The 27,917-nt window shown below is 37.5% G+C and overlaps 1 protein-coding gene across 5 annotated transcripts in view; it reads left to right on the forward strand.

Annotated features, from left to right (window-relative positions):
• YES1 (YES proto-oncogene 1, Src family tyrosine kinase) overlaps nt 1-27,917 on the forward strand; it is a 79,902-nt gene that overhangs the window by 27,669 nt on the left and 24,316 nt on the right. For 3 of the 5 annotated variants that reach the window (XM_057504071.1, XM_036905828.2, XM_036905829.2), the window contains exons 2-5: nt 20,492-20,764; nt 23,720-23,819; nt 26,419-26,517; nt 27,791-27,894. In XM_057504071.1, coding sequence (XP_057360054.1) covers nt 20,500-20,764; nt 23,720-23,819; nt 26,419-26,517; nt 27,791-27,894 — 568 coding nt within the window. In that variant the 5' untranslated portion in view covers nt 20,492-20,499. Of the gene's footprint in view, nt 1-17,203; nt 17,297-20,491; nt 20,765-23,719; nt 23,820-26,418; nt 26,518-27,790; nt 27,895-27,917 lie in introns of all 5 variants that reach the window. The other 2 variants (XM_036905827.2, XM_036905830.2) reach the window with 2 other exon arrangements.

Below are 27,917 nucleotides of genomic sequence, written 5' to 3' on the forward strand. Positions count from 1 at the left end.
ATTTCTCCTCTTTAAAGAAATTAAAAAAACAGAATGGATATATACATTATTAAAGAAATAGTTGCATGGTTTATTTTTAAAGTTTAAAACACCAGCTGAAGAAGAAGAATCCATACAGTATCTAAATCCATAAATTAATTGACATAAAACTTGAAAGTATTATCTAATTGTTCACTGAAATTTGTAGGTCAAAAATCTAGACAAAGTATGGTAGGTGATAATTAGAATAAACATTTTAAGATAGGCATAAAATCAGATTGTTTTCCAAGAGGTGACTGAATTTGTAGAGGGAATGATGCCTAATATTTTACAAGTGCCTTTTTCTCAACCAACTTTTTAATAATTGCTTAAAGTAGCCAAAGGTAATTAATTTTTACCTGGGATCTTCAAAATTTACATGTGTTCTATGTTGAACTTAGTATTTTAAAATCTTGGGGCTTTACATTAACTCCTAAGTAATATTTATTACATTAATCCCTAACACAGTAAGTTTTAAGTATTCTTTACAATTTTTTTACATATTCTTTATATTAGGTCCTTCTTGTGGCTGATCCTGTTTCAGATTTCGTCGAAGGACCCATGAGGAACTACCAAGAATTTAGAATGAGTTGGCTTTTTTTTTTAAGGTTATTTTTTTCTATATGTAAAATTTTTTCTATATGTAAAAAAAAAAAAAGATCATAGAAAATTGCTGTCAGTGAACACTGCAAGCATAGTTTTCCATTGCTAACATTTTCTATTCTCCTTTGACTCTTGGAAAATTAAGTTCTTTGTTTGCTTTTACAAGACAAAGTACACGCCCTTTAGTAGTCTGCTGCTTCCTCCTCCCTATTTTTCTAGACTGCAATAGTCCTGCCTGTCTTTTGTGCTTTATAAGGGAGAAGATTTAAAAGTGAAAGTTAGAGAAAACCAATGGCTAGGTTTATGGCCTATAGAGCCCTGTAATTTATGGAGATTGATCATTTCAGATTTTATAAAATTAGGTCTATAAATTTATTTCTCTAGGATTTCTTAAAGATTTAAAACTCTTAATTGTAAACTGGAGCCATCTGGGCAAAGTGCCAAAATAGGGCTTTTTGCCTGCCACTGGATACAGTGCATGTTATAAGAGATTAACTTTCTAGAGTTAGTTTATAAAAATAATGTACAGCTAAATGTTTTTTTTTTTAAAGTTCAAAAGTATGTTAAGTCATCTGAGAATTTTTCATCATTACTAATAAGGCAATGTGGTCATGGTGGAGAGGGGTGGCATGCTTTTTGAGTTAGATTTGTGTTGTAGGTGGAGTAGTGAAGCTGCCTGCCAATGATGTTATCATGTTTGTATCATTTTCTAAAGGGCTAATATTTAATACCTTACCAAAAAAACCAGAAAATGTTAAACACACGGATTTCCTAGAGGCTATATGGTAGTTGAAAGAATGTGGTGTAGAACACAGAAGACCCAGTTCCCTACTTGTGCTCACTTTTAGCCTCAACTTGTTGAGCAAGTCACTTATCTTCCCTAGGCTTCAGTTGCTGTAAATATAAGATAAATTATCCCCACTCTTTTCCTGGTAACATTAGGATTATTATGGATCAAAGTGAACAATAGTAAAGTACTTTGGAAACATACACAGCATGTCAAAGTGTAAAATACTATTAAAGCAAAATACCTTAACGCTTCATAATATAAAGTGTTATCTGTGCTGGATCCATGCAATTGACCTCCAAATAACCGGGAGATGCGTGGATGCAAAAGCAAGAGCGTTTATTGGGTGGCCAGCATGCTGGGGTCTCACACTCGCAGGTGGAGACCCCAAAGTACAAGTTCATTCTCCTTTTATACACAGAATGGGGCTGTGCGCAGAGTGGGCCGTGTGCAGAGCGGGCCTTGCACAGAACAGACCTAGATAGACCTGACCTTTACTGCAATTGGTCTCAACTTGTCACTTATAAAACGGAGTAGCTTATGTCAAGACTCTTTAGTCAGGACTCTTCATTCCCCCCTTGAGTTTTATTCTACTTCAAATCTTTGAAGTAACGTAATAGGGTCTTCCTTACTCAAGGGCCTGTATTGAGATCTAAGGACCATGAGTTGGACGGTGGAGATCCATTTCCGTACAAATTTGAGGAGGGCATTGATAAGGCAGGGGCCACATATAAGAGCCAGTATCAGAAGTAAGAGGGGACCTGCTACTGCTGATAATAAAGTTGTTAGCCATCGGGACCAACTGAAAAGGCTTCTTGGACCTGAAACAAAGCTTGTAGGGAGGAAAGAAAGTTTTTATCATTTTGCTCAGCTAACAGATCATCTCGCAAATTGGGAAGGATCGGGGGAGGCCTGCCAAACAGGATTTCAAACGGGGTCATGCCCAATCTATAGGGAGTGTTCCTGACCCTGAACAGAACGAAGGGGAGGAGAGTCACCCAGTCACTGCCAGTCTCTAGGGTTAATTGGTTAAAATCTCCTTAATGGTCCGATTCATCCTTTCTACTTGACCTAAGCTTTGGGGATGATATGCATAGTATAGCTTCCAATTAGTCCCCAATATATGACTCAGCCCTTGTGTTACCTGAGAGACGAAAGCTGGTCCGTTGTCTGATCCAATAAAAGTGGGAAGGCCATACCTTGGAATAATGTCTTCCAGGAATTTCTTGGCAACTACTACAGCAGTTTCTCTTTTGGTTGGAAAGGCTTCTACCCATCTGGAAAAGGTATCTACCTAGTTCAACGAAGCCAGGAATCCAGAGGCGGCAGAATCCCATTGTCCCCAAGAACTCTCTGACAGCCCATCCAGTCTGGCCTTGGTAGCTGGAAAATAGTCTCTTTTCTGGCCTGGGATAGCCATCGGCGTCCCCCTTTGAGTTTGTATCCCAAGTAGGTGACTTCTTGCAGATCTTCGTGGAGGGCCTTGTCGAAGATGGTCAGTGAGTTCTTGAATCCCTGAGGCAACCTGGTCCATGTTAGTTGACCATTCAATCCGTCCTCCAGATCTCTCCATTCAAAAGCAAACAGCGGTTGACTTGAGGTGGCTAGCGGTAAGCTGAAGAAAGTGTCTTTTAGGTCTAGGATGGTGTATACGACCCTGTCAGGTGGCAGATAGCTCAAAAGGGTGTAAGGGACTGTAGGGTGGATGTCCTCCACCCTTTTATTAATTTCCCGCAAGTCCTGTACTGGATGGAAGTCATTTGTCCCTGGTTTCTTTCTTTTTTTTTTTTTTTGAGAGGGCATCTCTCATACTTATTGATCAAATGGTTGTTAACAGTTAACAACAATAAAATTCTGTACAGGGGACTCAATGCACAATCATTAATCCATCCCAAGCCTAATTCTCATCAGTCTCCGATCTTCTGAAGCACAACGAACAAGTTATTACATGGTGAACAAATTCTTACATAGTGAATAAGTTCTTACATGGTGAACAGTACAAGGGCAGTCATCACAGAAACTTTTGGTTTTGATCACGCATTATGAACTACAAACAGGTCAGATATGAATATTCGTTCGATTTTTATACTTGATTTATATGTGAATCCCACATTTCTCCCTTTATTATTATTATTATTATTTTTAATAAAATGCTGAAGTGGTAGGTAGATGCAAGATAAAGGTAGAAAACATAGTTTAGTGTTGTAAGAGAGCAAATGTAGATGATCAGGTGTGTGCCTGTAGACTATGTGTTAATCCAAGCTAGACAAGGGCAATAAAACATCCACGGATGCAGAAGATTTCTCTCAAAACAGGGGGGTGAGGTTCTAAGCCTCACCTCTGTTGATCCCCAATTTCTCACCTGATGGCCCCCCTGTGACTGTGCCTGTCTTAGGTTGTTCCTCCCTTGAGGAATCTTACCCGTCTCTGGCTAACCAGTCATCTTCCGGGGCCATACTGTCCCTGGTTTTTTAACAGGCAGTAGAGGGGTGTTCCAAGGTGACTGGCACGGAACTAGAATTCCCGCCTGTCGCAGGCATCAGATATGAAGGGCAATGCCCACCTTTGCTTCTTGGGGGATCGGGTACTGCCGCACACGGACAGGGGTGGCAGTGGCCTTTAGTTGGACCACTATCCGTGCCCGATGCTTTGCCCATCTGATGCCTCCCGTCTCGGCCCATACTTCTGGGATCTCTTTTAGCCATTTATGGAGGAGCTCATAGTTGTCTTTTTCTCTTCTCAGGCTAGTGTAAAGTCTATGTTCATCATTAAGCGATAAGGTAAGAATGCTGACGGGGGCTCCGCTCTGGTCGTTTACGGAAACCGAGTCACCCTCAAAGTGGATGTGGGCTCCCACCTTGGATAGCAAATCTCTCCCCAGAAGTGGGTAGGGGCACTCAGGGATAACCATGACTGAGTGGGATACCCATCCCAATTTTAGGTCTACGGATCTTCGGGTAGTCCATGAATATCGGTCAGATCCTGTGGCTCCCTGTACCCAGGACTGTTTGGGAGAAAGGGGCCCCATGGGGTTCTTAAGGATTGAATGTTCTGCTCCAGTGTCGACCATAAAAGTCACTGGCTTCCCCTCCACATTCAGGGTTACCCAAGGCTCGGGGAGGGGGGCCAAACCCCATCCCCCTCAGTCGTCTAAGCCTTCTGTCTGGAGGACCTTGGGTTGTTCCCTTGCTTCTCACTTGGGGCATTCATTTTTCCAGTGGCCTCTCTCTTTGCAGTAGGCACACTGGTCTCTCTGCAGTGGGTTCCAGCCCTTGGGGGAGGCTTTGGGATCCCGAGGGCCCTGTTGTTCAGTCAGCCTTTTTAATTCTCGGTTTCAGGCAGGACCTTCCAACAAGTTAGCCAACAAAATCTTAGCCAACCCGCGGGTCTGTTTTTCTTCTGGGGTGTCTCGGTTATGGAACGCTTTCTCAGCCACTGCCAAAAGTTCGGCTAGCCTTTTTCCCTCAAAGACCTTCTAATCTTTGTAACTTACGCCTTATGTCTGGGGCTGATTGATTAACAAAGGCCAAACTTACCACAGACCGGTTTTCAGCAGCTTCTGGGTCCAGGGGAGTATAGGTCCTGGAGGCTTCCAGCAGTCTCTCAAGGAAAGCTCCAGGAGGTTCTGTGGGCTCCTGTTTCACCTGACTTACTTTAGACAAATTGGTGGGACAGCATGCTGCTGCCTGGAGACCCCCCCCCCCATCAGAATCTGGCGGTAGACAGCGAGCCTCTCCTTACCTGTGTCCGTATTGAAGTCCCAGTCGGGCCTACTCAAGGGGAATCTGATGTTTATAATATCTAAATCCATGGTTGGTCTCCCATCGACCCTTGGGACTAGTTTCTGGGCTTCAGTCAGGACTCTTTCTCTCTTCAGTAGTGAAGAGAACCTGTAAAAGCTGATGGCAGTCATCCCAGGTGGGCTGGTGGGTGAAAAGGACTGAATCCAACAAGTCTATAAGTTTACTGGGTTTCTCAGAGAAGGGGGTGTTCTGCATTTTCCAATTATACAAGTCACTGGTAGAGAAAGGCCAATGAACTAAGAACTGTTGGCCATTGGGGCCCAGTGGACCCGCCTCCCGCAAAGGTAGGGCCATGTTGCCTGGGGTGTTCTTGGGAGCTCGTTGGTCTCGAGAGCGAGTATGAGGAAGACTAATCAACATGGGTGGGTCCTCCGGGTCAGGTTCCTCTTCCATAGGTAAAGGTTCAGGAGGATTGGGGAGAGGAGCCGGTCCATATGGTGGTGGGTGGGGAAAGGATGGATCTTCTGAAGTGGGGGGGACAGGATAAAGAGGTGGGGCTGAAGGAACTGAGGGATTGGGATTCAATTTGCAGGGTGCCTTAGAGGAGCTTGGAGCTTTAGAGGAGGCCACGAGGGTCACCTTTAAAGGTGGAAGAAGGGGAGCCAGCCATTTAGGTCGACTTTTCCACTAGAGTCTGCCAAGTGGTGACGTAAGGAATCTGGTCTGGGTACGCAGAATGTCCATATACAAGGTCCTTGACCCTGAAAATGGGGGGGAAGTCAAACGTACCCTCCTCAGGCCACCCGACTCTGAACTTAGGCCATTTGTTCCTGCAAAAGATAGAAAGTTTACCCCTTTTTGACAGCAAGACCAAAATTTTTAGCCTGGGTTTGAAAGTCACTGAAGTGAGATATGAAGATAGACAGAGGAGTAGAAGGAGTAGAGTGCAACTGGCCCATGTGAAGAGAAACAAGAAGACAAGACAGACAAATACGAGTATACAAACAGAGAACACAATGTTAGGGCGTCTTTTTCCAAAAAGAAACCAGACAAAGAGGGATGGCCTCTCCCGTAAAAGGGCGCCGTCACGCTCTCCAAAAAGAAACAGAAACCAGGTGTGGGAGGACGGCCTCTCCCATAAGAGGGCTCCATCAGGGAGTGACCTCCCTTCTCCCACCAGACTGAAAAATAAAGTCCAAAAAAAACAGAAGTGAGCAAGGGACGTCTCCGTGCTCACCAAGGTGTGGGGAAAAAGTGCGTCCACCTAGTCTCTGGACCGCCAGATCAGGTTTCCACCGATAAATGGCACAAATACAAGGACACATGGCACATAAACAGGCAATCAAACACTGCAGTCACACACTTACCCGCATGCTCCGCACGGTCGCCAGTTATTGGAGCACGATCCTGGACGAGCCCCCAAATGTTGGGTCTGTGCAATCGACCTCCAAATAACCGGGAGATGCGTGGATGCAAAAGCAAGAGCGTTTATTGGGTAGCCAGCATGCTGGGGTCTCACACTCGCAGGTGGAGACCCCAAAGTACAAGTTCATTCTCCTTTTATACACAGGAACGGGGCCATGCGCAGAACAGGCTGTGCGCAGAGCGGGTCGTGCTCAGAACGGGCTGTGCGCAGAGCGGGCCATGCGCAGATTGGACCTACATATGACCTGACCTTTACTGCAATTGGTCTCAACTTGTCACTTATAAAATGGAGTACCTTATGTCAAGACTCTTTAGTCAGGACTCTTCATCTGCTAATGATTGAGCTAGATGCATTAAAAAATTATTTCAAATTTGTTCCAGGTCTACTAACATACTGTTTACAAAGCAGGTTCTGATATAACAAAGGTAATTCTGATATATGACCACCTGATTCAAAGTTGAAAAACTTTTATCTGTAATTGATAAGTTAGGATATAGTTGGAAAAACAACTATTTTTAGAACTCTTGCTATGCTTGGCCTTTAATTGGGGAAAAAAACGTTAGGCTGATTGTTGGATAGAATTAGTCAGAATCAAGTTACAATTCAGTGATTGATTCTTTGAACAAAAATTAAGTGAATGGCCATATATCTAAACTAGTTTGTGTTAAGTAGAAGGAAATATAAGATCCGTGTGGCAAAGGTTCTGTTCCCTGTTGCTATCTATTTTGGCCTCATCTTTCCCCTTCTTATTTTTTTATGTGTACTTCAACACCAAACTACTAATGGTTTCAAAACCCACTTTGTTCTCTCTTGTCTGTGGGCTTTCGAACATCCTGCTGTCTCTTCCACCAAATTTGTGTAGTTAACATTTTAACTGGCTTTTGTTTTCCTCTTACCGCAAGTCCATATTTTGGAAGATTAACAGGTGATAGGGAAAGCACATCGGGCAAGCTAGTTGGGTGTGTTAACCTGGTATACCAGATTAATGAGTTGGGATTTTATTCTGTAGGTAGTAGGAAACCATTGAAAGGTTTATCCTGGAGGATGTTGTAACCCAGTACTACTTTATAAAGATTATTAGGCAGTCAACATGTTAGAACCTCCTTGGGTTGAATTAGAGGTTGAGAATCACCATAAATTGCCAGATTATGAAGCTGAGTTGTAGAAGTGAAGATGATTAGGATCTGAAGAAAAACAAAGCAGGCATTCATTCATTTAAAAATATTTATTGATGCTTATTATGTTCAAATTCTACTCTAGTTCTGAGGATACAAGAATGAAGGCAATAAAAATCCCACTCTCATATTTAGAAAATAAAGAGAGTATCTTATATATAGATCATTAAGAAAAGGACGACTTTATAGAAAAGTTAACAGGTGTGTTTGGAAAGGGAAATTGAGAGTATTGGAAATGTTAAGTTTCAGATGCTTTTAGACATTTGAGAGGTGATACTGAGTAGATATTTATGAAATTAATATGGAGTTCATGTGAGAAGACCAGAAGTCCATAAAGGTATAAATTTGGTAGTCATCAATGTATGATAGTCTTTAAAGACATAAGACTGAGTGATGTCACCAAAGGAATGAATATAGATAGACAAGCCCTTCCTGCAGTTTTGTGTGTAGATGTGTTCAGACAAATGAGGAAGAACCAGCAAAGGACACTGAGCGGGAGCAGCCAGGAAAGTGGGGTGTAGGCGTGGCGGTGGGAGGACCATGATGTGTGTCCTGGGAACCGGGTGAAAGAGGCATTTTAAAGAAGAGGGAATGCTACCTGGATTCAAGGTGGCTGACAGGTCAAGTAAGATGACCGAAAATCGACTATTGGATTTAACAATATGGTGTTGATTGGGGAATGTAATGAACAGCTTTAATGTGTAAGTAACAAGGATGATCAGAAATCAAGAAAATTCAGATTATATTTTAAGCAAGTGTGAGAAACATGGGAAAGTTGGAGTAAAGTGCCAAAGTGGGATATGTGGAAAGAAAAGCAAGGAAATTGCAATAGAGAGGATTATGAAAGGTCAGAGGTTTGAAAAGAGAAAGCTAGCCATCTTAAATATCTGGTAGATTTCTTGTTTTCACTACCTTATTAATCCTTTATTTCCTGCAGGATTTTGAAACAAAAGGCAAATGTAATGGCCCTAGTTTTCAAGTACAGTTGACCCTTGAACAGTGCAGGAGTTAGGGGCACTAATACTGCCCCCCCTTCACCTCCTGCCACACACACACAGTTGAAATTCCACATATAAATTTGATTCCAAAAACTTAACTACTAATAGCCTACTGTTGACCAGAAGCCTTACTGATAACATAGTTGACTAACACATATTACATATATTACATACTGTATTCTTACTATAAAGTAAGCTAGAGAAAAGAATTATTTCTTTAAATTGTTGAAAGTTTCCAAAAAATTTTCCAGTACATTTATTGAAAAAAAAGAATCCACATATAATTTGACCCATGCAGCTCAAACCCATGTTGTTCAAGGGACAATAGCACAATGACTTTACATTCTTTTGGGATGACAAGATAGCCATATAAGAAATAGAAAAGGAACCATTTTATTTCTCTGTTCATCCACAAAGCTCTGTTAATGTTTTTAGTTCCGCTCTGTCTTCTTTTGCCCATTATCCAGGGAAGATGAGAAAGCAGTTCAATAGTTCAGGTGTAATGAGGAATCAAGGTAAAACTTTACATGTATTACCCTGACTCTACCCTCTGGTAATGGCAGGTGACTACTTAGTGGGGACTAGATAAGCATTGAACATTAATCATCCAGATCTATGACTTTATGTCCAAAAGAAAACAAAAATCTAGTGCAGAAATTGGTTTCAGTTTGAAAGGTTTTCATTTCTAGTACATTTTGCTAAAATGTGTGTCTATACTAGCTATTAAAGCAAGAACTTACGCTGAACAGACCAGTCATCACGGTACCTTCTAGGCCCACAGTCTTACCTTCTAGGCAAGCCCTTGTTGTCAAACTACTAGTTACTAATTTAGGGCAGTTGGATAGCAATTTACATTATTTTGGTTTTTACTCTTTTTCATGCCAGTGCAAACTCAGAAATGGCAGATCAGGCAGTGGCTTTGGGAGGCTGAGGGAACCTAGAATATAGATCACAAATGAATCAAAATTATGAGTAAGTAGAAATTATGAGGTAGGAAACATCTATCCCAGTAAAAAGTGAAGTAGTTGGTTAAAGCATCAGGTATACATAGAGCGTGAGATGTGCTGAATCTACATTATGGTAGGGAAGCAATAAGCTCCTAACAATAATGGAATGATTACCTAGTATCAAGACCTGCATTCAAACTTAAACATCAGGCTTTTGGGATTATGTATGATCAGAGTGTTTTGTAGTTTCTGATTTTTATGGGATTCTTGCCTCTTTCCTATTAATCGTTTTTATCTTAAGCATAAAAGCCCTTGAATCTGAAAGAGCCTAACTAACATTAAGCTGAGCCTAAAGTTCAGACTTACCAAGGAGGTACATAAAGAAATGATACTTTAAAAATTATTTTTCTTTCTTGAAATTAAAAGAAAAGTACCAGAAGCACATTAACTGATTACAGTAAAACACTTAAATGTTAGTTTTGAAAACTATTCATTATTAATGAATAAATCCTTTTTTATATAAACCAAAGTACAAATGTATTTAGAAATTAATACTTTCTATAATGATATTAAAAGCAAGGAATGAAATGTTTTTCTAGGGATTAACTTTTAAGGGCATTTTAAGTGGCCATGATGGATTTACCACCCCTTCCCCCAAAAACCCCCCCAAAAACCTGAAAATCTGGACAAAATACACGAAATAATGTTTTCAGACACTGGACAACAGCAATTCAGGACTGTGATCCCTAAACATTTGGAAAGAAGGTGAGCTGTACAGTCACCTGTCACTCTAGCTTTCTGCCTAGAGGCACAGTCTGGTTTGCAGAGCATTGACAGGAATCTTGGGTAAAGGACAATGGTCTCAACAAATTGAGGAGACAGAGATCAGAATTCATGGAGGCTGAGGTGCCTGGAAGTTGCAGGGCAAAACTTCTGTAGGACATGAAATAGAAAAATAATGGAAAAATGGGGGTCACTCTGATTTTTCCTCCCTGAATTCTGGAATACACACGCATAGAGTGAAACTATAAAGCCAAGCAGATGACCAGGTTGATGTGAGTGGATGGCCCTTTGTGGTCACGGGGCTGGGCCAGGCATCTGAGATTTTACTAGCTAGAGGGAAAAGTTCTTGATCACTTGATATTTTTAAAGGAAACCCCCAAAAGGCAATGGTGCTAAACTAGATTAATAAAGGAATGTTATGAGTAACTTTATGCTAATATAAATTTACGAACTGGAATGAGTTAGATAAATCTTGAAAGATACAAGCTATCAAAGTGATACAAGAAAAATGAGTAGACCTGTATGTTAAAGAATAGAATTTGTAATTAATGATTTCAGGTCCAGATAGCTTCATCGGTGGATTTTTTCCAACATTTAAGGAAGAAGTAATACTAATCTTCAACTCTTTAAAATAATAGAAGAATTTCCCAACTCATTTCATGAGTCCAACATTATACCCTGACACCAAAAGCAGATGAAGAAATTACAAGTAAAGAAAACTAAAGATCAATATGCCTCTTGACCATAAACATAAACATATTGAACAAAATATTAGCTTTCAGGAATATATAATGATATACCATGACCAAATGGATTGAAGTCCAAGACTGCAAAGGTGCCAAGGTAGGTTAATATCCAAAAATCAGTTTGTGTAATTCATCTTATCAGTTGAGTAAAGGACAAAACCCATGTGATTTTTCTAAGCAGATACAGAAAAGTATTTGATAGAATTAACACCCATCATGATGAAAAACCTCAGCAAAGAATTAGAATGTTCCTCAGCCTGATGAAGGTCAGCTGCAAAAAATCTTACAGCTAATGTACTTAATGGTGATAGACTGAATGTCTTCTATCGTGAGATCTGGATAGAGGCAAAGATGTTCTCACTCATCCCTTCTGTTCAACATTGTAATAGAGGTGCTGGCCAGTGCAGTAAGGCAAGGGCGGGATAACAAGGCATACCCCTTGGAATGGAAAGAGTGAACAGCATTTATTTGTACATGATCTTGAATGTAGAAAATCCTATGGAATCTACAAAAAAGCTTCTAGAACATGTTAACACATGAGCTTAGCAGGGTCACAAAGTACAGAGTCAATGTATAAGTATTAAGTGTTTGTGTGTATACATTTATATAGTTATATATATGTATTGATATGTATTAATACATAAGTAATGAATAATTAGAAATATAAGTAACATGATACCACTTAACAGTAGTATTAAAAAAAACCCATGAAATGCCAAGACCTATCTATACACTGAAAACTACAAAACATTGCTGAGAGAAATTTTTTAAATCCTAAGTAAATGTAGCACTTCATTCATGGATCAGGAGATCAGTATTTTTAAGATATGAGTTCTCTTCAAATTGATCTGTAAATTTACTATCATCCCAATCAAAATCCCAGCAGGCATTTTTGTAGAGATTGATAAACTAATTGTAAAATTTGTGTGGAAATGCAAAACAATGTGTTTAAAAATTTCATGGAGAGTGTACAGCTTGCTGGTGAAATCTGGGTCATTGCCCATTTTTGGAAATGGCTTTATTGCTACACTGCCACACTCATGCATTTACGTATTGTCTGTACCCGGTTTTGCACTGAAATGGCATTGTCAAGTAGTTGTGACAGGAGAACATTCATTCCACAAAGTTTAAAATGTTTACTCTGTGGCCCTTTACATAAAAAATTTGTTGACCCTTGCCCTAGAATGTCCAAAGCAGTTTTGAAAAGAAGAAAAAACTGGAGGAATTATCTAATTCCAAGGCTTACTGTAAAGCTATAGTAATGAAGACTATGTTCATTGACAAGCATAGATATATAGAACAATAGAACTAATATACCCACATAATCATTTTTGACAAAGATACCAAGATAATCAGTGAGAAATGGATAGCCGTTTTAACAGATGATAATTGAACTGTATTTGCCCAGTTTTAAAATATTGAACCTTACACTTTACTGTGCACAAAAATTTACTTAAAATGGCTCAGTAGGCCTGATGGAAAGAGTTAAAATTTCTAGATGAAAAGGTAGGAGAAAATCTTCTGGTGAAGAATTCTTAAATAGGCCACATAGAGCACAAACATTAACATTGAAAATCCTTAATTGAACTTTATCAAAATTAAAAATCATGTCCAAAGATACTATTATAAAGGTGGAAAATCAACCTATAGACTGGGAGAAAATATTATCTGATAACTTGACTTCAGGATACATAAAGAATATAATGGTTTTATGGTAATAAATGTTCTTGTTTTCAGAATATAATAGACAACGCAATGAAAAAATGATTTGAATAGATACTTCATCAAACTAGATATGGTTAGCAAATAAGCACATGAATAGGTGCTTAGTATTAGGCATTTAGTCATTAGGGAAATGTAAATTAAAACCACAACAATAGCACTACACACCATTTAAAAAATAAAAGTAACAAGTGTCAATGTGGATGTGGAGCAATTGGAACTCTTCATTTTGATTGTGAGAGTACAAAATGTTAGAGTTGCTTTGGAAAAATTTTGCAGTTTAAAATTATACTTCCCATACAACCCAGCAATTTCACTGAGAAGTATTTACTCGAGTGAGATGAAAACTTACATTCACCAGAAAACCTGTGTGTGTTCATAGTGGCTCATGATTTTCAAAAACTGGAAACAACTCAAATGTCTCTCAATGAGGGAATGAATAAACAAGTGATATGTGCATACAGTGGAATACTACTCAGCAATAAAAAGCAGTGAACTGATACCTGCAAAAACATGGGTAGTTCACAGATACATATGCTAAGGGAAGAATGCCAGAGTCAAAAAGTTGTACACTGCATGATGTCTGGAAAAGGTGAAACGGTAAAAACAGAAAACATATCAGTAGTTGCCTGAGGTTTGGAGGAGAGGTTGACTACAAAAGCTCATGGAGGCATCTTGGGGGGTGATTGCCAGAGCATTTTAGATAGAATAAAAATGCAGAATGGGACAATATTTAGATCATGTCCAAACCCAAGTAAACATATGATGCGTTTCTGAAAGGGAAAAGAAAGACTTAGAAATGTTGAGAACATAGAGCAACTGAAATTCACATTAATTGCTGGTGGGGATACAAAATGGTACAGACACTATGGATAACAGTTTAGCAGCTTATGGTAAAGTTATGCTTAACTTTATTTTACCAATTCATTCTATTCCTAGGTATTTATGAGGGAGGGGAGAGACACACATCCACCCACCAAAAGACTCGTATGAGAATGTTTATAGCCACTCTTTATAATAATCCAAACTGGAACAACCCAAATAATCATAAAACAGGTAAATGGATAACCAAATTATGGTATATCTATATAATACATATTTTTTTGCTAGGTAGCAAAAAAATTAATGAACTATATATGTAACAATATAGAATTATCTCAGATACATAATTCTTTGCAAAAAAATAAAGCCTTCCCCCTACCCACTACATATGTATGATTGTATTTATATGAAACTTCAGAAAAGATAAATCTTTAGTTAGAAAAAACAAATCAGTGGTTGTGTAGGGCTGGGGTTGGGATTGGCTGGGAAAAGGGCACAACAGAACCTTTTGGGATGACTGAAATATTCTCTATTGTGATTGTAATTTTGGTTGCACAGTTATAAACATTTGCAAAAAACTCTTTGTACACTTTAAATGGGTATATTTTATTGTACATAAATTATACCTCAAAGTTAATTAAAAAAACATTTTAGGAAAAAATTTCTGATTATTTAAAAAGTTTCTGTAACTTTAATTTTAAATAAGTTAAAGAAGTCTAAAAGTAGTAGTATACTACTACTAAAAATTGAGTTAAAGCCTTGTTTATTGGCAAATGCTCAAATATCAGTATGAATTGTTTAGCTCAAAATTTTAATTTAGCCTTTATAAACTGAGTTTTATGATTTTAAAGATATTTCGGATTTATGTAAATTTTTTGAAGTAAGTTTGGAATCTGTTTTTGTTACCTGTTGAATCTTGATATGTTGAAAGGGATTTAATATATTAACCATTGTCATGTTATTTAAGTAGTTTGTATTTTAAGATTCTTTGAGCTGCAGGTAACAAAACAAACTGGTTTATACAGTAGATATTTGTTACATCACATAATAAGATTCTAGAGCTGAAGTGTATTCTAGAGTTATTCTGGGGTCATATAACTCAGTACCTGAGCACCATCGCTGAGGAACCTGGTTCCTTCATCTTTCCCCTGCTGTTGTCAGGATGATGGTGTCCTCCTTTTAGATGGGTGCTTTGTAGTCTCTGGAAGGCTGCCCAGATTTAGGCATCATAGATGATAACAGCTAGGGAAGGACTATTCCTATTTTGTATTCTGTTTTACAAATGAGGAAAACTTTGTAGAAGCCCATGCTTAATTGGCAAATACACAGTTAATTGGCAAAAAGAATAAGACCACATGAGTGGCTTAAGTCAATCATTATTTACTGTCTAGGGCTAGACAGATGAAGGAATTGGTGAATGGAAGGAAGGTAAACAAATCAGTGTTCTTTTGTCAAAACGAAAAGAATGGCTGTTGAATAACCAAGGATCTGCTGTATTAGGTTATACTAAGACCGAAGAAGAGAATTAGACAAAGAAATCCTAGAAAATGTCTTGATAAAAAGGCTGTGTTCCCAACTTATGAAAATGTTGCTTTCCAAAAGTTCTCCACATTTTCATGGCCTAGTCATTAATTTATTATTCAGATTGACTGCGATCTAGCTTTTATTGCAAAGATGCTAAGATACGCTCGTACTAAAGTCAATAGTGAGCTCCTAATTACTAATCATCTGGCCTTTTATAATATGTTTAAATGCCACTTAATTGCATTTTGCTCTTTAGCATTATTAGCCATTTTCTTCCTGGAAGTATAGAAGTGTATATATATTCCCACGTACTTTATCCCCACTATACTATTCTACTTTTTATTTAAAATGTATTACATTATAAAATACCTCAACAGCTGTTATTATCTACTACCTACATTTAGTACATTAACATTTTCCTCTATTTGTTTCATGTTTCTTTTAAGGAAAAAAAACACCACAGATATAGGTGAAACTTCTCCAACATATTCTACTATCTCAAAGTTAATGATTGTCTTTTCCAACCATGTTTTTATATTGATAGAAGTACACCCAACTCTAAATTGCTGCTGCTTAATTTCTTTGCCTGTGTATCCCTTATTATGTAGGTTTCCTGTAACACTGAATTAATTCTTTGCATAACTCCAAATCTGTATCTTGGTTGAGTTTTATCATTTCCAGAAGGTGTGGTTAAACTGTAAAAATATTTTTGTTTAATCTTTCTCTCATTTCTGGCTTTTCCTAAGCTTTGGAATTACTGTCCTTTCCCTACTAGACTTTTCAACTTGATGCCCCATAGGCATCTAAAACTAACATCTGACAACGAACTCATATGTCCAGAAAAACCTGTTTTTCTCTTCTCTACCTCAGTTGTGGCATTACTTTCCACTCAGTTCAAACTAGAAACTTTGGCGTCATCCATTCCTTAATATACACAATCACAACTTTTAAAGTCTTCAGTAAATTCTGGGGAGTGAATAAAGACTCCTTTTTCTTCATATCTCCTCTATCCATATTGAATTGATCATTTCAACTTCTGCGTAGTATTTACCTCTCATTTTCCCCCTCATCTTTGGCCCCACAGTGTTCTTCTTTTGTCTTTTCTCACATCGTCATTGCAATAATTTTATATCTTGACTGACTGCCACCGTTCTTTCTTTCCAGTCTGTCACTCATAATTCTGCCGTAGTAGTAAACACATTCTTCTGCTATTCACCTTTAAAAAAATCTTAAATAACTTGCCAGGACTCCCTGGGTAAAGTCTAAAAGTTACTGTGTAGCAAATTAAGTCCCTTTGTCAGTAAACTCCCCTCTACCCTCGCTATCTTTTCCACCATGCTCACAACACCCTCTTATGCTCTTGCTGCAGAGAAGTATTCTGTTCCCCAAATACACCACATTTTTTTCAAGCACCTGAGCCCTCCTGTACATTCTTCATTCTTCCTAGAATATAGTATTCCTATTCCCTATATCTCCAGCTGTTCAAGACCTAGCTTAGATGCTCCTGTCTTTGTAAAATTTTCTTTGCCAAGCACTCAAGGCAGAGCTGGTAACTTATATTGTGTTCCCATGTGTTTTGTACATACCTCCACTCAAGCATTTTTTTCACTCTGGCATTGTTCACATTATACAATACTGTATTTGTTCCCTACACTTACTTGTGATCCTTTTTAAAGTAAAGGGACTGTCTCTTGCTATTGTCAGTTACCTTTACAGTGTCTCATAAATATATGTTGTTAATAAATATATCTGTGAATTAGTATCTTGGAACTTGGAAGAGGCTTTCCCGTATAAGTGGTTTACATGATGTTACAGTTCTGAGACAACCCCCCAAAATTTTTAACTCATATTGTACGTGAAGTTTACATAAAAATGTTAAAGACACCCTGCATTTGTAATGTTTATAAAGGAGGTAGGAGGCAGTGATGGCTCCTGTGCATTGATACTGGGCACTGGTGGATCTGGACTGAAGTGATGGTCTACCCTGGAGCTACTAAGATGGGTAAGTGGGTAGATGTGAGGACTTGGACCAGAGACTCTGATTAAAAGAGGAGGTAGGTGCACAGAGTAAGAGTAGTAATGGACGACTGACTGTTAGGGTAAGTAAAAAAAGGTATGCCTTTCAAAGGAAGAGGAGCTAAGTTAGGAGTGATGTCTTCTGGAGGAAAAGGCCTAAGCAAAGATCCTAGATGAAGAAAAAGATAGAATTGAGGAATTATGAAAGTGGGAAATGGGGGTGGGTAGTTATAATAACCTCGGTGATAAGTTTAGTCATTCTGTTTAACACTACAGTAGCACATTTGCTAGCCTTCATAATTTTTTCTCCAGCAACAACTGCTCTTCTTCAAAGTCTAATTTATGTAATTGTTATTATGTTTTCCTAATATTTAGATTTTGGGTATACATCATTTTGGAAAATTTTTGTGTGGATTTTTTTTTTTTTTTGCTATCATTAATATACAATTACAAGAGCAACATTGTGGTTACTAGATTCCCCCATTATCAAGTCCCCACCACATACCCCATTACAGTCACTGTCCATCAGTGTAGTACGATGCTATAGAGTCACTACTTGTTCTCTCTGTGCTATACTGCCTTCCCTGTGCGCCCCCCCTACATTATGTGTGCTAATCATAATGCCCCTTATTCCCCTTATCCCTCCCTTCCCACCCATCCTCCCCAGTCCCTTTCCCTTTGGTAACTGTTAGTCCATTCTTGGGTTCTGTGAGTCTGCTGCTGTTTTGTTCCTTCAGTTTTTGCTTTGTTCTTATGCTCCTCAGATGAGTAAAATCATTTGGTACTTGTCTTTCTCCACCTGGCTTATTTCACTGAGCATAATACCCTCTAGGTCCATGCAAATGGTAGGATTCGTTTTCTTATTATTGCTGAATAATATTCCATTGTGTATATTTTTATGTGGATTTTAAAATATTTTTCTAGTTGAACAAGTTTGTGTATATACAGTCACTTGGTTAAAATTCACCCATCATCCTTGAATATTTAGTCAAAATTTGCCAATCTGATAAGCAAAAAATGTACCTTTACAAATTTGCATTTACTAGAAGATTAGGAAGGTTGGCCATATCTCTCTATGCTAATTGGCATTCCATATTTCATTTGTGAACTGCCTCTTGATAGGCTGTCTTACTCTTCTGAGGAGCTCTTTTCATGTGTTCACTTACGAGATTTTGTCCCCACCCCTGCCCCCCATGTGGAAGTTATCTATCATGTATCTATTAGTCTTTCCATTTGTAGAGTACAGTAGTTTTGTGGAAGGTCTTAAGAGAGCATCTTATTAACTTGAAAACTCCATCTGTCCAAATCTCCAGCTTCTAAAAGTAGATTCTGGAGACTAGGAAAAAAACTAAGTGTAAGCCTTTTTGCTGGCATAGGTTTATTTCTCTTCTATTAATTTAATCTATATAATTTATCCTTGGTAGGTGGTGTCACTATTTTTGTGGCCTTAAATGATTATGAGGCTAGAAATACAGAAGACACTAGATTATGAAATGATTTACCTTAAGTTTCTCCTAACACTTTTAGAAGCACTTGCCTTTTATATATTTAACTCGGAATTCTCTGTGTTTTTAGTAGATATTAAAATTTCTAGTCCCAGTCATGTTTCAGTGCTTGTACTTAACATCTCTTAAGTGATAGTGATCTGAAAACCTTCTAACTCTGAGATTCTGAGATTATTTCTAATTTAATATTTATAGCTACATTTAAAATTATTATATAGTCAAGGCAGTAAATGTTCAGACTTTAAGAATTTATGAAGTGATTGTCTTATCAGTCACCTACATTCTTTTAAATGCCATACTGGAAGGGAAAAACTGACCTTCAAAAGTGAATTAATAAAATCCCCTTTAGTGCTCTGTAGGAAGTGAATAATGTAGATTTTGTAGTATTAGTAAGTCTGTGCGTAAGTCATATTGGTATGCTATGTAAGAGATGAGTAACTCTTGCTTTTAAGAAATGTATTACCTATAATTTGGTGGTAGGGTAGGAATTAGGCAAAAATGGACTAAGGTGAGAGTCCCATTATAGAAATCTCCCAAAGTACATTGGAGGTTTTAAGGAAAAAGCTATTTTACCAATTATGGGGCAAGGTAAATGGAAAAGTAGCACTTGTGGCAAAAGTAGCATCAGTGACTGGATAAATTTTAGCAGGTAGAGGTAGAAGGAGAATATTGTGAACAGAGGCACTTTTAGGAGGAAAAAAACACCCATAAAACTGGGAAAGCACAGGGGTATGTATTGAGGAAACACAGGTGTTTTTTTTGTTTTTTTTTAAACATGCATAAGATAAGAATGAGGAAATAGGAGATGGAGTTGGAAAAGATAGGTTGGTGTCAGATCTGGTGAGCATTGGGAGTGTGACTATCAATAAGGAAAAAGATACAGAGCTACACTGTCTTATATATGGTAGCCACTACCACATACACTGCTGAACACTTAAAATGTGCCTGGTCAAACCAAGATGTACTGTAAGTCTAAGACTTAGTACAAAAAAAGAATGTAAAACATCTCATTAAAATATTTTATATTGATGACATGTTAAAATAATTGTATTTTAGATGTACTGGGTTAAATAAAATATGTTATTAAAATGAGTTTTACCTGTTTCTTTTTATTTTTCTAATGTGGCTGCTAGAACATTTTGACTTATATGTGTGGCTCAGATGATATTTCTGTAAAAAGTGCTGGTATAGAAAGAATGCAACCAGTATTTGCCAGTACCTACTGTGTGCCAGGTATTGTCTAGAAATTGTAATAAACTTAAATTAATTCTCATAGAAAACCTTACGAATTAGGTGATTTTATCAAGTAACGGAGGTACAGAGAGGTTGAGCAACATACCTGAAGTCAACCCACTGGTAAGTAAGAAGCTAGAATTCAAACTTAAGTCACTGGCTTCAGAGCTAATGGCTTTCCCAGCCCACTGTGCCATGTTGTCATTTGACCTTTAAAAATGGTTCAGCTCCAGAAGGAATCAGATGATTGGAATGATGCTTTAGTGAAACTGCAAAGATAAATGAGAAGAAACTTCGTTTTCAACTGTCTAGATTGTTTTGTTAATGTTACTTTTTTCAGGAGAACAATGCCTTGTTTAAAGTTAGCTTTTGAATTGCATCTTTTTGAAGTATCCTTTATAAATTAACTACTTCTCAAAATATTTGTCTTAATGCCTTTGTAGATTTGATAATGGGCTGCATTAAAAGTAAAGAGAACAAAAGTCCAGCCATTAAATACAGAACTGAAAACACTCCAGAACCTGTCAGTACAAGTATCAGCCATTATGGAGCAGAGCACACTGCAGTGACACCATCCTCTTCAGCAAAGGGAACATCTGTTAATTTTAGCAGTCTTTCCATAACACCATTTGGAGGATCCTCAGGGGTGACGCCCTTTGGAGGAGCATCTTCCTCATTCTCAATGGTGCAAAGTTCCTACCCTGCTGGTTTAACAGGTGAGATTTAAATGGACAATTCTGCTGTAGGTTTGAGAATGGAACCTTGGGCAATACATACATTGGCTTTTATAAATAACTTACTAGAGAAAAATAACTTACTAGAGGACTTTTATAATAAGTTTATATGATAATTAAAGCTTCTGACATAAAAATTAAAATCTTATTGTAACATGAATATTGTTCTGGAAAACTTGGTGATGATCTGATGGTGATTATGTACAGGGTTCACACCATTATTTCCTTAGTTCATTTTTCAAATTATTATTGAGTGCCTGATGTGGCAGGCACTGGGGGAGATAGAGATTAAAAACATAATAACCCTCTTTCAAAAATGGTATAACTTCTTGGGATTGTAAACTATTAAAATTTTACAGTAGTTACTTAATAAATGTTAAGTTAGATGCCAGTGTGGTGATAATACAGTTTTTCTATCACATCCTACTGATTTAAAAGAGAAAAATCCTGAGACTCAGAGTTTAGGTGATTTTTTTTTTCCAGAGTCACAGGTAATAAGCAGAAGAGCCCAGATTTAATGTTCTATTCGAGAACCCTGTTTATGACATTATGATATCCTTTCAGAGAACAGCAAGAAGTGACAGCTGACAACCTTTCATGGAGCTTAAAATCCTCAAAAAAAGTAGTGAGAAAGTTTGAAAGAGAGAGAGTTATTTTGTGAAGGGCCCCAGGTCAGGATGCTTTTCCCATGAGTAAACCACAGCTGGCTTAAGAAGCGCCAGGGTTCCCTAGTTCAGCAGTTCCTTGAAGTCATTGAGGACTCAGTTACTTTGATCTCTCTCCTGCAGCCCTCAGGGTGTCCACTTTATCCTTAGGCTTGGCAAAACAGCTGCCAGCATCAAATTGAGTGGCATGTGTCCTTACTAACAACCAGAGGAGTCACTTCTGCAGGCATGAACTATAAATTTGTCCCTCTGCTCTGCTCACCTCCAGAGCAATAATAGGGGCTAGAGGAATGCTATACACTAATTCCATCAGACTATTTGGGGAGTTACAGACATCAAAAATTCAATTACAGTGTTAATTTCAACTCCCTAACTCTAAACACTTTAGTAAAAAATAGCCATGATTTCCAGTACAGCACAGAGAAGACAAGTAATGACTCTATAGCATCTTACTATGCTGATAGACAGTGATGGCCAGGGTGGGGGGACTTGATAATATGGGTGAATATTGAAACCGCAGTGTTGTTCATGTGAAACCTTCATAAGATTGTACATCATGATACCTCAATTAAAAAAAAATTTACAGACAGTAAATATGGATGAGAGCTATCCACTGATTGTGAAATGAACACATAAAATAATCACTGATAACTGTTTTATCAAGTTTAAATTCTTTGTAGGATTTTATAATTGGTAAAGATAATAATCTAAAATGATTAAATGTTGATACTTACAGACATACCTTAGTTACCTTAGGCAGTTTACATAGGTGAACTAGTCCATTCATTGGATATTCATTTATTAACAAATATGAAGTGTCTGAATGACAGATAGAAAGACTTGTAAGCAAGAGAAACAAGGTGTCTGCCCTCATGGTATTTACAGTATAACGAGAGTTGGACAGTAATTAGTGAATAAACAACTAAACAGGATCATTAATTGTTCTTAAATGCTAGGAAGGAACTATCCAGAATGACTGGCAAGAGCCCTTTAGATAATCAAGAAAGCCATCTTGAGAAGAAATCCTTTGAGCTGAGGTTTGATTGGTGAGAATGACCTGAGTACATGCAGAGCTGGTAGAAGAGCTTTCTGGAAAGAGAGAATAACAGATATAAAGTTTAGGAGATACAGATAAACATGGCAGTTATGAGGACTAGTGCAGAGTGGGTAGAATTGTATAATAAGGGATTGAAGAATCAGGATTACTCTGGATGTGTAGACTCTGGTAAGAAGTGTGAATTTTATTCAAAAGCCAGAAATAAGTAAAAGGATTTGCACAATTGAATTTCCTTTTTAAAAAACTCTGGCAAGTGTGGAGAATGGATGAAGATAGGGGTCAGGAGGGTACTACCCTCTCCAGCCCTAGCAGACCCAGTGAGAAAGAACAGGGACTTGGATTACGGTAGCAGCAGTGGCAGTGGAAAAGAAAGTAGATAAATGAGGTATTTTAGAGGTAGAACTGACAGTGCTATAGTAATGGGCTTGGCTTGAGTATCTGATGGATAATCATGTCATTTACTTAGGCAGGGAAGCGTTGACCAATACAGGTTAGAGTAGAAAAATCAGCACCTTTGTTTTGTACCTAATAAGTTTTGAATGCTTTTCAGACATTTGAGTGGAGATGTCAGATAGGCAGTTAACATAGGTTAGAACTCAGGGGAGAAGCCAAATGAGTGAGATTATTTGTCTTTTGTTTGCAGAGTATACTGTTTTTAAGCATCTGGACACTGTGCTACATATGACACAGTTATTTTTGGAATTTATAATTCATATCAACCATACCATTTAATTTCTAAGAAAAACATGCTGTTATCTTTTCATGTTAAGTATAAAAAAATTTACTAAAACCCTAGTTATTACTGTTAATGATAAATTTTAAGGATGGAAATGTTCACCTGTTGTTTGTAAGAAATTGAGATGATCAGTGCCCATAGTTTATAATACTTGCTAATGCTTTTTCTGCCAAAGAACTGATTTGAACTTTGATTGTCTTTTAAAGCTGGAGATGTTGCTGCTATAAATCAAAATTAAATTTGTTTCTCTGGGCCTGCAGAAATTTAGAATTTGTTGAGTATGGTAATTTCATTTCATGGACGTCTTAAGAGAGTGTTTTACTAACTTGAAAACTCCATCTGCCCAAATCTCCAGCTTTAAAAGTAGATTATGGAAACTAGGAAGAAAACTATGCATAGCCCTTTTGCTGGCATTGGTTTATTTCTCTTTGGTGAATTTATTTATATAATTTATCCTTGGTCTTTTTTTGCTCCAATAGGTGGTGTTACTATATTTGTGGCCTTATATGATTATGAAGCTAGAACTACGGAAGACCTTTCATTTAAGAAGGGTGAAAGATTTCAAATAATTAACAATACGTAAGTGTTGTGAATATTTTGTGAGGGAGAGATACTGACAGACACTTAGTCTTAGTACTGAAACCACTGAGCTAGTTCATTTAGAGATGGGAGTGGTAGGGCATGGATCTGCCCATTGGGTTGGACAATGCATTTGGTCTCTTTAAATACACAGCCTAATATTGCTGCCGCAGCCAGAAGTTATTACTTCTACAAATTGTGCTATTGTATATGGTTATGCCATAAGGAGTAGAGATTTAGGAATGAGGATTGAGGGAGTATATGCAAGTAAGTACATTACTTTGAAAACAAAGTCTTTATAAAGAGAATTCTGTGTACTTTTTAACTAAGTACCAGGTTATTTAAGGATCTTATCTCTTTCACAAATCAAAAAGGCTAGGGAAGGAACCCCTATAATCCCAAACTGAACAAATTAAGTTGCTTTTTCCTTATGTGACAAAGTTTTGTCATTTAGTGGCCCACCATAGAGAAGTCAGTGCTTATTATGGAAAATAGATCCAATAATTTCATTAGCAGGCATAGCAACCACTTTGTAACTCCTGAAAATATGTAATGTGGTCAGTTTACTTCTAGCCATGTTTGCTTTCATCCTCGCTGACAAATTTTGCTGCAGTTATTGTCCCAGGACATAAAATGTGACCATGTCTCTCTGCTTTAAAATCCTTCAAGGCCACTAGTTGCTGTTAAGATAAAAGAAAAATAATAGCAGGCATCATTCATTGAGCTTCTTCCCCTTTCCCACTGTCCTGCCCACCTTACTCAATTACTTGAAGTTTTATGAGTACACTGGGATTTCCCACCCTCACCCTACCTTTGCACATGCCATTTCTTTTTTCTGGAATGCAACCCCTTTATCTCTCCATTTTTTCCCTTTATCTGGCCAACTCTGCTTCTTCAGAGTGTGTATTCCTGTGTACTTTCCCTTGGAAGCCCTTCTTGACATTCTTCCTCTCTTGCCTGGCTCAGTCCCCAATGCCCGCTGGGTTTGATGTCTGTCTTCCAAGTTCACACAGCACCCTGTGCAAACCTCAGTCATAGCTGCCATCAGTTTTGTTTGAATTGTAATTTATCACATGCTTATGATTCTTTTAGATAGGTATTCTCAACCTGGGGCAGAGTCACCTCGGGGACTTTTGGGAATGTCTGGAGACATTTTTGGTTGTTACAGTCAGGGAGCTGCTACTGTCATATAGTGGGTAGAGAGGGCAGATATGTGCTAACCGTCCTACAGTGTATAGGACAACCCCTCTCCAGCAAAGCATTGTCCAGCCCGAAGGGTCAGTATTGCCAGGTACGAGAAACCCTGCTCTAGACAGTTCCTTCAGAGTAAGTTCTGCCTTCTTAACCTGTTTCCAGCACACCCTGTCATTAAATTTGTCACTTAAAAGGTATTCAGTAAATGTTTGAATGAATCAGTGAATGATTAGCAGGATCAAATGCAAAGTTTTCAATTTGTGTATCTGAAAGTACTTAACATAAACTAGGAGAGTACAAACCAAGTGTATGAATTTGTAAATATTTGAATTACCGAGGGATTTTCCATCTCATTTTCTAAAGAGCAAATTTACCTCATGCCTTTAATTTTTGGTAGTGGAGACCATATATATCCTCCTCAATAGAGACTGATATTTGTTCCTTTCATATTAACTTTGGAAAAGTCAAGGCTTATGTATTAAAAACTACATATATAATTCTCATGTTCTGAACTGATATTATACTTATTTGGATATTTATGGTTAACATTTTGTAAATATATCTAGGTATTAATTGTTATTGCCTGTTGCTAATATTTTGGCTTCAGGAATTCTAGTACACCTGATTTTGTCCTTAAAATGACTAAAAAGGAACATTATTAAGTATTGTTAAAAAGAGAAGTATTTGGCAGTAACAAAAGAATGAACTACTGATACATGCTATAAAGAACCCTGAACACATCTGCTAAGTGAAAAGAAGCCAGTCAAAAAGAAAACATATTGTATGATTCCATTTATATGAAATGTCCACAATAGGCATATCCATAGAAAGAGAAAGCAGATAAGTGGTTGGCAAATGGTGGGGATAGGAGGGAGTGTGTGACTGTTAATGGTACAAGGTTTCTTTTGGGTGGGATGAAAATGTTCTAAAATGATTGTGGTAGTAGTTGCACAACTGTGAATATATTAATACCCACTAAAGTGTACATCTTAAATGGGGAATTTTATGATATGCAAATTATATATCAATAAAGCTTTTAAAAAATATTCAATCAAAACTGTAATTTGAAAGATCACTTCCCAAACTGCTTTCTTCAGTTTATTGTTTAGGTTGAAAGAGTTATGTAAAAAAAATCTTATGACTGAGATTAAAATGTAAGTTTTTTTTCTTTTTTTGGCTTGGAGCAGAAATAGGTAGTTGTGCTTTTGCTTATTAGCCTTATTTCCTTAATTCACATAACCTCCTTTTAAATGTTTTTCTTCGAGTTTCATCTTTGGTCAAATGAATGCATAAATAAAACACGGAAGCAGTATTTCTCATCTATTTCAGATACAAGACAACACTGCAGCAGATGTGTCTTGAGTGAGAGCCTACCTTGTGGTAATTGTTGTTTTATGTGTTGCAGGGAAGGAGACTGGTGGGAAGCAAGATCAATTGCTACAGGAAAGAATGGCTATATCCCTAGCAATTATGTAGCCCCTGCAGATTCCATTCAGGCAGAAGAGTATGGCACTACTTCATATTTTATTAATTACTTTGATTTTTAAAAAGTTTTAATGCACATTCTACTTAGCCACAACTTTATACACACACAATTACATACCAGTCTTAATACAGCTAATGTATCATATTAATAGATGTTACTTGAAAATGAATAATTAATGGCATATTATTTGCTTACAGTGGGATCATAAATGAATCTGCATTAATAATACTGTGTTAAACCTAGTCTCCATCCTCCTCTACCCCCACTTTAAACAAATTACGTTAACCCTTTTTATATTCTGTAGTCTCTTGCTTCAAAAATTTACCCTCAGCTGATAGTATTATGTATCAGGGTTAATTCCCTGACTTAAGTACTTGTTCTGTGTTTATGCAGGAGAGTATCCTTGTCTTTTAGGAAATACAGACTGAAGCATTTGGGGTAATGATTCTGTATGTTTGCAACTTACTCTCAGTTCAGAAAGATACACACATAGGGAAAGAGAAAATATGATAAAGCAAAATGTTAGCAGCTGGGAAACCTGGGTGGAGGATATAGGGAAGCTCTATGTATTATTCTTGCAACTTTTAAAAGTAAGTCCACCTTCAGTGACATAATCACTTTTAAGTCAAACTAACTTTATCTGTAGATACTACTTCATTTTCATATCACAGCTCTTAACACATAATGTGCCTTGCATATAGTAGGTACTTTATCAATGTTTGTTTGCTTATATTAATGTTATGTAATTTGTCTCTGTGAGTCTGTTTCTGCATGGCACTTACTTTCTGTTTACTCTGTAAGCTCCTCCACAGCTCATTTTTATTCACAAAGCTATGTTAGATCAAACGCAGAGTAATTTGAAGTTCTTAATAATTTGGATATGGTTTACTTTCATCTTACTGGTTACAGATGTTCACCCTGTTGCCAGAGAACCACTTTTATTTTTCCTTCTACAGTTTTAATATTTCTGTCTGCCATTGACTGTAAGCCTGTATGTCATTGTTTCCTTTCCTTCCCCATTTCCTGTTCTTGTGACTGCCAGGTAGAGTTTAAGAGACATACTGAGTAGTAAATACGTGTAAACACTGTGACAGAGTATAATCTGACAATAATATTTATAATTTTCCTATTTAATAAAGATCCTTTATTTTATTTCAGTATATTTTTAAGCAATGTTCTATAGCGATTCTTTGTCATCTTCTCTGTCCTACTCCATTCTTAGGAATACTTACGTGTAATCTTTCTGATCCTTAAATCTTTCTAACTCAGAACACTATACATTTTTCTCCAGATGGTATTTTGGCAAAATGGGGAGAAAAGATGCTGAAAGATTACTTTTGAATCCTGGGAATCAAAGAGGCATTTTCTTAGTAAGAGAGAGTGAAACTACTAAAGGTATGAACATTGTTATGTTAGTA

This window comes from Manis pentadactyla, chromosome 6, assembly GCF_030020395.1.
Source record: "Manis pentadactyla isolate mManPen7 chromosome 6, mManPen7.hap1, whole genome shotgun sequence".
Classification (NCBI taxonomy): domain Eukaryota; kingdom Metazoa; phylum Chordata; class Mammalia; order Pholidota; family Manidae; genus Manis; species Manis pentadactyla.